Below are 10470 nucleotides of genomic sequence, written 5' to 3'. Positions count from 1 at the left end.
ATAATTGGCCAATCCGAAGAGCCTATTGCGTCCCTTCCAATCAATTCAACCAAATGTTCGCTTTTTTTTTTTTTTAACCAGTGGCCAGTTCTTTTACGCTTCCAAGACTATTAGTTAGATATTGGGGGCGTCCGTCGGAATGAGAGTAAATGAATATATCTAGAAAGAATTTGAAAAGGTAGGTTGGAGTTGTATTATGGAGAACTTGAAACACCAGGATGAGTTTGTATTTTCTCCTAGACGTAATAGGGAGCCAGTGTAGGGCTTTGAAAAGACGAGCGGTACGTTCAGTGTCCTATGTGTCAGTCAAACGGTTATTAGGTGCCTTTTATGTGCCAGGCACTGTGTTAAGCGCCGGGGATACAAGGAAAACGAAAAGTTCCTTCTCTCAAGGAGCTTAGGTCTAATGGGGACAATGTGCAAAAAACTGTCCAAACAAGTTATAATCTGGATAAATTGTAAATAATCAGATGGAGAAAGACACCAGTACTGAGGAATATCAGGAAAGCGGTCTTCCAGAAGGTAGGATTTTATTTGGAACTAGAAGGAAGCCAGAGAGGAGGAGGGAGAACATTCCAGGTATGGGAGGAAGTCAGTGAAAATATCCATTGTAGGGAGAAATATGATTTTGCTATAGTGTGGAGAATGAATTGGAAGGGAAGACTGGAAGCAGTGAGACCAGGTAGGAAACTGTTGCAATAGTCCAGGCAAGAGGTGACAAGGACCTGAAGTAGCAGTGTGTTTATTGACTTTGGGAGTAGAGAGAAAGGGATGGGTACCAGAATTGTAATTAGAAGTAGAATTGAGGGGGCAGCTGGGTGGCTCAGTGGATTGAGAACCAGGCCTAGAGAGGTCCTGGGTTCAAATATGGCCTCAGACACTTACTAGCTGTGTGACCCTGGGCAAGTCATTTAACCCCCATTGCCTAGCCCTTACCACTCCTTTGCCTTGGAGCCAATACAGAGTATTGATTCCAAGGTGTAAGGTAAGGTGTTTTTTTTTTTTTTAAAGAAGTAAAATTGACAAGATTTGGCAACTAATTAGATATGAGGGAGAAGTTTAGGGTTCCTTCTGGGGACTAATGGGAAGAATCAGGGATGATTCTAAATGTCACTTGAATGACTAGAAGAATGCTGGTGCTCTTAACAGAAATAAGGAAGTTTGGAAGAAGGGCTAGTTTTGTTGTTGGGGGACATGATGAGTTCTCTTTTGGATATGTTGAATTTGAGAGGCTTTTGAATGCAGAAAGAGGAGTTCACACAACTTTATTGCCTGAGTTTCCTACCTTTTTACTGCATGCCAATCCTTTGGTTCTCCCCTAACTGACTAACTGCCCTCAAATATCTGTTGGAAAACTTTACTTTTCCCTGAAAGCCACCTGCACTATTGCTTGGCCCTTTCTCAGCAGAGGACCTAAAATAGATTTTTAACCTTTTTTGTGATATGGGTATAGCCTATGGATCCCTTCTCAGAGAAAAATATTTTTAAATTCATGAAATAAAATATTTGGATTACAAAGAAAACCAATTATATTGAATTGTTATAAAAATATCTTTTAAAGCTAGTTTGTGGGGCAGCTGGGCAGCTCAGTGGATTGAGAACCAGGCCTAGAGACATGAGGTCCTGGATTCAAATATGGACTTTCAAACTTCCTAGCTATGTGACCCTGGGCAAGTCACTTATCCTCCACCCCCATTGCCTAGTCCTTATAGTTCTGTTGCCTTGGAACCAATACTTAGTATTGATTCTAATATGGAATGTAATGGTTAAAAAAAAAAGCTAGTTCATAAACCCCAGATTAAAAATCCCAGAATAAAAAATTTGAGCCCACGTCCTATGAGTCCAGATCACCTCAACATCGTCCCACACTTTCTCCAACCCCTCTACTTGTGTCCTTGGATTGTCCCCTCTATTATCTCTGTCTCCCTAATTTTCAGTCTCTCTTTACTCACCACTTCCTTCCCTAGCTCTTGTTTGCAAGTATCCCTAGATCTTCTAATCCTTTGGAAAAACTTTCATTTGATCCTACCTTTCTCTCAAGCTGTTGCCCATATCTCTCTTTCATTTTACAGCCAAACTTCTAGAAAAAGCTATTTACTCTCCTTGTCTCCATTTTCTTTTTCCATGTTCACTTCTCAACCCCTTGCAAGTTGACTTCCAACTTCATCATTCAGTACTCTCTATATTTACATCTTTTCGGTTTTTCTTAGTCCTTGTTCTTTTTGACCTTTCTGAAAACATGCTACCACCTTTTCTTCCAAGACACTACCTCTTCCCTGTATTTTTATGATGCTATTATTGCTTAGTTCCAGGTTCTCAGTCTTTTTTTCTTTTCTATCATCTTTTCATTCGTGGCCGTACCACAAGGCCTCTGTCCTAAACCTTCTCTTTATATATTCTCTTTTTTAATGACCTCATTTGCTACTATGGATTTAACTATCACCACTTGCAGACAAATCCTAGATCTACATAGCATGCAGAGAGAAGAGTGCCCAGGATAGAACTTAGGGGAGATACCTAGAATTAGGGGGTGGGATATGGAAGATGATCCATGAGGGAACTGTATTGTGAGAGAGGAGAGGAGAAGAGAAAATATTTATGAAGAAGTTTGGTTGGTTGTTTTTGTTTTTTACAATACCAAAAGCTGGGGGCATCTGGGTGGCTCAGTGGATTGAGAGCCAGGCCTAGAGACAGGAGGTCCTAGGTTCAAATCTGGCCTCAGACACTTCCCAGCTGTGTGACCCTAGGCAAGTCACTTAACTCCCATTGCCTAGCCCTTACTATTCTTCTGCTTTGGAGCCAATACACAGTATTGACTCCAAGACAGAAGGTAAGGGTTTAAAATAAATAAATAAATAAATAAATAAATAAATAAATAAATAAATAATGCAATACGAAAAGCTGAGGAGTGGTCAAGAAGAATGAGGCAAAGGAAAGTCTTTCAGATTTAACATTAATAATAATATCTAATATTTATATAGCACTTTAAGGTTTGCCCTTATTTCACTTTATACTTTTTTCATTTAATTCTCATAGTCTTGTGAGGTAGGTGCTATAATTATGTCCATTTTCCAAATGAGAAAGCTGAGCCTGGGAAAGGATGGAAGCCTTGCCCAGGGCCATACAACTAGTTAGCTTCTGAGGCAGGATTTGAACTTAGGTCTGCTTGACTTCAAATCCAATACTCTATCCACCGTGTTGAAGAGAACAGTTTAAGTTGAAACTGTTGGGGTGGGGTCAGAAGTGGGCTCACAAGGGACTTCACAGTGATGACCCAAATTTTCTTAGGAAAGAAGGAAATAAATTACTCTGCTGGATGGAGGGTGGTGGGGAGGAGGAGAGATGCTTTAGGGGGCCTCAGAGTGGAGAAGATTTGGAACAGATGTTATACAGGGAGTGTGATAAAATTTGAAATCTAAAATTTGGCATGTCACATGCATGAATAGCTATTATGGAAGCAAAAAAATAAAGGCAAAATAAAAGTGTCTACATATTCATAAGAAATTTCAGCCAAGATGGGGAGGTTTCATGGAGGAGGCACTCCTTGAATCTGGCCTTGAAGAAAGAGAATTTAAACAAAGATTTTCAGACTTTCCCCAGGGCTCAGTGATCCAGGAAAGCCTAGCCCACCACCCCTTTTCTTTTGGGATTTCCCAGGGACCCCTGTTTTTATCCCAATGCCTTCTCCAGGATCTTACTCTGAATGACCAGCTCTTGGCTTCTGTCCAAATCCTTTTCTCTCTCCCTGTCAGGACCATGCTTTGCCAATCTTTAATCTTTGATTATTCCTACCACCTTCTCTCTTGTTCACTTGTTGCTGAACAAAAGTAGAGAAAACCATGAAGTTGTGCTGATAGTCCACTATACATTCTACATAATCTAAATTTTGCCTTTGCCACAGTAAGGCCATCAACCTACATCTCCCTAACCAATTTCACTCTTCTGCTCACCCTATAGACAATTCTAAACCTTTTCGTCCCTTGTCAAGCTTCACATAGCACCCCTCACCTCATCCTCTGAGTTGGAGAACTTGTCTCACACTTCACTGAAAAACTGAGGCCATTTCACAAATTTCCCTCTTTTCCCCATCTCTTCTCACATCACTCTTATGTCTTCCTCCACTTCTTTGCTTTTGTGTCATGTGAAGGAGCCCCTTTTGCCTAGACAAAACCCTCTACATGAATCATCTCCAACATTGTCTCCTCTAGCATCCTCATTCTCTATAAATATTGATCTTTTTTTGTATGTTTTGTCTGCTTCCTTGCTGCCTTCGAACATGCCTATGTGTCTCCCTTGTTAAAAAACAACCACCAAACAAACCCTTTATAGAACCTACCATCTCTGCTCTCAGAGGGGCAGCTAAGTGGTGCAGTTGATAGAATGCTGAACCTGAAATCAGGGAGACCTGAGTTTGAATCCTACCCTAGATATTTACTAGCTGTGTGAGTTTGAACAAAGGACTTAACTTCTCTCAGTCTGAATCTCCTTATCTGATGGGGATAATAATAGTACCTACCACCTAGGGTTATTGTGAGGACCAAATTCTTCCGTCTACCGGTATATTTCTCTTTCTCCCCTCCTACTTTTTTTTCTTAAAGGATATTATCCCATCATATTCAACTCACATCTTTGACTTTTGTCAAGTATACTACTTCTAATTGCCCTAATAATGATAAAGTTCTTAGGAGTTATAAGTATCTTCTCATGTAGGGCTATAAACAGTTTAATCTTATTGAATCCCTTATGATTTCTCTTTCCTGTTTACCTTTTTGTGCTTCTCTTGAGTCTTGTATTTGAGAGTCAAATTTTTTATTCAGCTCTGGTTTTTTTCATCAGAAATGTTTGAAAGTCCTCTATTTCATTGAATACCCATTCCCCCCCCCCCTAAAAGATTCTATTCAGTTTTGCTGGGTAAATAATACTTGCTTGTAATCCTAGCTCCTTTGCCCTCTGGAATATCATATTCCAGGCCCTTTGATCCTTTAACATAGAAGCTGCTAAATTGTGTGTTATCCTGACAATTTGTATTCTCTTTTTGGCTGCTTGCAGTATTTTTTCTTTGGCCAAGGAGTTCTGGAATTTGGCTATAATATTCCTGGGAGTTTTCATTTTGTGATCTCTTTCAGGAGATAATCAGTGGATTCTTTCCATTTCCTATTTTACTGTCTGGTTCTAGAATATCAGGGCAGTTTTCCTTGATAATTTCTTGAAAGATAATATGAAGGCTATTTTTTTAATCATGAGTTTCAGGTAGTTCAATAATTCTTAAATGATCTTTCCTGGATCTATTTTCAAAGTCAATTTTTTTTCCAATGAGATATTTTAGCTTTTCTTCAATATTTTGTTCATTCTTTTGATTTTGTTTTGTTAACCCTTACCTTCAGTCTTAGAATCAATACGGTATATTGGTTCTAAGGCAAAAGAGCAGTAAGTGCTAGGCAAAGAGGGCTGTGACTTGTCCAGGATCACACAGCTAGGAAGTATCTGAGGCCAAATTTGAACCTAGGATCTCCTGTCTCTGGGCCTGGCTCTCAATCCACTATGCCACCCAGGTGCCCCACCTAATTCTACTTTTTTTTTTTTTTTAGTCCTGAAAACATTTAATCTCTTTGGTGGTTGTTTTGTTTTTTTCTAAGAGGCTTCAGAAAGCCAACATGATTCATACAGTTCACCCATTCAAACAGTTCACCAATCATTTCCAGGGGGAAATGAGCACAGTAAGACATTTCAAGATTGGAAATATGTCCCAACTTTTAGATAGGCGTTTCCAACATGGCTGATATTGTAGTGTTAAGTGGGCTGTGAATAGGGGGCCATACCATAGCTTTGCATGGGATAATCCACCTATGTCAAGAAGAACATTGGAGGAATGTAAGAACACAGAACATTAAAACTGAGTGAGGTCCTTCAGCACAGAATGTCAAAGCTTGCAGGGTCTTTAGAAGAGAGAACACAGGACCTAGAACGAAGAAATGTCACAGATAAGAGGAACTTCCAAGTTCAGACCACAGAATAACGGAGTCAGAAGGGAGCTTAGAGATCACGGAGTCCAAGCATTTCCTGGCGTCGTCAGTCTAGGGTGAGACCTCCCGAGAGCTGAAGATGTTGTCATAGAAATCAATCATCAGTTCTGTGAACAGGTTAAGAGGCACCAGGGCGTTGAGGGAAGAGGCTCCGCTGGATGGCCAGATTAAGTTCAGCCCAAAGACACAGGCCAGGTTGGAGCTTGTCATTTTGTTAAAGATGCACTCTTGGGAAACCATGTGTAGAAAGTCCATGAGGTACTTAAGAATGGCATAATTGTGTTCCGGAAGGCTCCCAATAATCTCCTTGCAGCGAGTCACCCGCAGGCTGCTCTCTACACTGGTGATTGCCAGGATCTGTTCATAGGCTTCAAAGGTCAGCAGTGGCTGAGGAAGCTCTCGAAGGAATGTCTTCAGGATAACCGCTGGGATGTGGATATCATTGTAGTCATCAAAATTCACAGGCTTTCCTTGGTTATACAGTCTCTGGATCTCCTTAATGGTCTGGACACTGGCTGACCTTCGGAAGAGGCCCTCAGAGTGGAGGCCTTTGGCTTTCAGGTAGGTCATAGTCTCCTTCATGACTGGCGGGATGAGCTCACCTTTATTTTTGTCTCTGATGTATTTTAGGCTGACACCAAATTGTTGGGTGGGCAGTGGAGGGCGGGGTGGCGGCATCTTCACCAAGGGTGTCGGGCGGCCCAGTCTCATGTTCTTCAACTTCTCATCATGTCGAATAACCTCAGGAGGAATCATCAGTTGGTCATACTTGAGATGCTCTCTTAACTCACTTAGGTAGTTGAAATAGGTCACCTTTTTCCCAAACTTATGGCTGATGAGGGGCTTGAAAATGGTCCACAGAATTTTAATGAAGTTGGTGGGATGTACTACATAGAGTGCCTTCAGGTTTTTCTTGTACCACGTGTCATTTCAATCAGCAGATTCTGTATCAGCCTCAACTCCAGAAGAACTGCTTCTTACAGGAGGTTCCACTCCAAGTGTGTCTCTTTCAAACTCCCAGAGGAACCAACCACCAACAACTCCCAGAAGACCCCTAATTCTACTTTCTAAGAAGTTCTTTTCTTCAGTGAATTTTTATGTATTTTTTTTTCCATTTGGCCAATTCTGCCTTTTAAGAAGTTCTTTTTTTTTTTCAGTGAATTTGTGTGCCTTTTACTTATTGGTGTATTTTTTTTAAGATACCATTTTCTTAAATATTTTTTGTTCCTTCTTTTCCAAACTGTTGACTCTTTTTTCACAACTTTCTGGCCTCACTCCCATTTCTTTTCACAATTTTTATTCTACTTCTCTTATTTTGATTTTTACAATCCTTTATGAATTCCTCTTGGGTTTGAGACCAACTTGTATTTTTCTTTGAGGCTCTGGATGCAGCAGTGTTGCCTTGGTTGTCTTCTTCTGAGTTTATATTTTAGTCTTCTCTGTCACTGAAGTAACTTTCTATATGAGTTTCTTTTTGTTGTTGTTGCTGTTTGCTCATTTCCCTCCACTTTTTCTAGACCTTTAACTTAAAAACTCTTAAAGTTGGGCTCTATAGCTATGGTGAAGGGAATGCCGTTCCAAGCTTAAGGTTCTTTGTGCAGTTGCTTTCAGAGCTATCTTGAGGAATAAGTATATAAGATATATAAGTATAGAAGGGGAGGCGTGTTTCCCATTCATCTGACCTGTCCTCTGATTTATAAGTGACCACAAGCATTCTTTTCTGCCCTGGAACAGTGACCAGGGCAACTGCTCTCCTGTGGCCATAAGTGCTGATATACTAGTATTTCTCTTCACCCTGGGATGGAGACCTGGGATTTCAACCCAGGCCTGAGACCTGCATTTACATATAGGAAATGCATCAGAGGCCTGAACCCAGAGCAAGCAAAAGGATCCCTATAATCTCTTTCTAAACAGTTGTCCCTACCCTTTTACTGTCCATGAGCTTGAGAGCTGCAGAAGCTACTGGGTTCACTGCTCCCAAGGACTATGCTGGCTTGCCCAGGAGGGGCCTGTCTTGGTGTGCTGGTCTGTATTCCACTCCTATCCCTGCGTGACAGGCCTTTTAAGCAAATCTTCTGAGTTGTATTGGGCTTAAAAATGTTGGTTTTGACAATTCAGAATTTGTTTTGAGACATTATATCAAATATCAAATTTGAGTAGTTTGGAAGAGATCTGGCAGGGCCCTGTCCCTTCTTGGCTACCTTGCCTCCCTGCCCCCTCCACTGTCCCAAAGGCAAGCTTTTGATAAGAAATAGTCTTTCATATTCAATCCCCTTTTTCTGTTTGTTTGTTTTTTTAAACAGTAGCTCTTAAACTTTTTGGTCCTAGGACCCCTTTACATTCTTAGAAATTAAAATTGTTTAAAATATTAATTAATTTTTAATGATATTTTATTTTCCCCCCAATTATAGGCAAAACGATTTTCTATCATTCATTTAAAAAAAATTTGGAGGTCCAAATTGTCTCCTTTCTTCTCTCTCTTTCTCTCTCTTTCTCCCTCTGCGCCTCCCTCCCTGAGATGGTAAGCAGTCTAATATAGATTTTTAATATTTAATCCTGTAAAACATTTTCCCATAAAATATTCATTAATTTATTTAAATAGTTCATTTAAAATTATTAAAATAGATATTTTTAAATAGATTATATTAAATAGATTTCCTTTATCTTTTGAATTACTTATAATATTTCTTGCAACTTTATGGAGTAACTAATTTCTTATTGGTTTATTCTAATTTTCAAAGTTTCCATTACTGAAGTAAGACTCATCACTTTCTGCCTCAAACTGTTTATTCTTCTTCTAATTTTTTTCTTCAGAGCTTTTGTTTTATTTTTTATCTTTTGCTTCATTTCTTCTAGGTATTTATGTAGTCCATAAGAAAGTGCATTTTTTTCCTTTGGGTTTCTGTTTATAGTTGTTATGGTGATATTTTCTCCTAGGTTGGATTTTTGGGCAACTCTTAATCTACAAAAATTCCTTATAGTGGTCATCATTTCCTTTCATTTACTCATCTTTTCAGCCTTAGTTTTAAACTGGGACTTGTTCTAGGGCAAGACTTCACTCTTTGCTCCACATTTGAGTGGGTTCATTAACCTTGCCTAGTCTCTACCTGGCTTCCTTTGCTGACTACTTTCTCAGGGTTCAGATCCTTAAGGCTCAGAGGATTCATCTTCAGGGCCATGAGGACATCTCATGATAGAGTGTGAGGAAGTCAGAGATTTGGGATATACTGTTCTGAGGACTTCCATAAGTTTGCATAGGTCACCGCCTCTCCTTATGGCTTCCAAGGTTCCCAGTGTGAATTTTTCACCTTGGGGCCCTCTGACTTTCTTTGTGCTTTCTGTCCCTGGACACACACTACAGAGAAATTTGGCTTATCTGGTCACACAAAAAGGTTAATGACTTATTTGCTTATGTTTTTCTCTTTCCAATGACTTTCTGACCTTCTTTTTGTTTGGTTCTAGGGTAGAAGTCATTTATTATAGTTTCTAATTTTTATTTCTTAATCATTATTTAGTCTGGTATGATGTTTAGATTTTTCCTACAGTAGATTTAGGGAACAGATCTGCCTTTCTCTGTTCAGGCAGCTGCCTTGGCCAAAAGTTCACATTTTCCCATTAGTGATAATTGAGAAGAGGAAAGTACTGCAAGACTAGAGAAGAGCACACATTGTCCCGATTTTCAGAAATAGGAGGAAAGTAAATCTACAAATTATAAGTTGGTGAGCTTGGTTTTCAGGCTTCTAAAAATTCTAGAAGGAATCATTAGAAGAGATGGTAAATGAACATACAGACAAGAAATAGTAATTAGAAAGTGCTAACATCACTATTGATTATAGCTGTGGTACATTAACCTTATTTACTTGATGAGAGGGCTATGAAATTGGTAGATCAGGAAATGCTATAACTATAATTAACCTACATTTTGGCAAAATTTTAAAAAAATCCCCAAGCATTCATTAATTACTTATTATGGGCTAGATATTGTGCTAAATGCTATTGATAAAAAGGCAGGCAAAAACAGTTGCTGCCCGCAAGAAGCTCATATTCTAATGAAGAGATGTGTAAATTACTCTCTACATACAAGATAGAAATAATATAAATGGAAGATATATCAGAGTAAAGGAACTTAGTGCCAGAGGATATTAGGAAAGGTTTCTTTTCCCAGTGGGATTGGAGAGGTATGAGATCATGATAAGGATAAAGAACAGGATTTTGGGTCATAAGGCACAGAGAAAGATGAAATTATAAAAGACTGATCAGATAAAGGAACTTTGGACCTCACAGATATGGCAATGGAACACATAGGTGACAGCAGCATCAGTGGTCTGACTGTGTCTCTGTGTAACTGAGGAGGACAAGGGAATTGAGTAGATTGAGAAACATCAGAAGCTCATTTTTCATAGTCTTACAGACAGCAGTCTCCATAATTACAAATATAAATTTCAAA

The 10470-nt window shown here is 39.3% G+C and overlaps 2 protein-coding genes across 3 annotated transcripts in view; one reads left to right on the top strand and one right to left on the bottom strand.

Moving 5' to 3' along the window:
- Window positions 1–74: 74 nt before the first annotated feature.
- TRIM26 (tripartite motif containing 26) overlaps window positions 75–10470 on the top strand; it is a 101023-nt gene continuing 90627 nt past the window's right edge. Inside the window, exon 1 of one of the 2 annotated variants that reach the window (XM_007483474.3) lies at window positions 75–178. The gene's annotated coding sequence lies outside the window, so the exon portion shown is untranslated. The remainder of the gene's footprint in view (window positions 179–10470) is intronic. The other variant, XM_056817815.1, reaches the window with a different exon arrangement.
- LOC100023870 (rho GTPase-activating protein 8-like) lies at window positions 5579–6953 on the bottom strand (the record flags this gene model as incomplete). Its single annotated transcript, XM_056814700.1, has 1 exon — window positions 5579–6953. A coding segment is annotated over one exon (879 nt), but the record flags the coding sequence as incomplete, so codon positions are not given.

Source organism: Monodelphis domestica, chromosome 2 (assembly GCF_027887165.1).
Source record: "Monodelphis domestica isolate mMonDom1 chromosome 2, mMonDom1.pri, whole genome shotgun sequence".
NCBI lineage: Eukaryota > Metazoa > Chordata > Mammalia > Didelphimorphia > Didelphidae > Monodelphis > Monodelphis domestica.
This window is presented reverse-complemented; position numbering and strand designations above follow the sequence as displayed.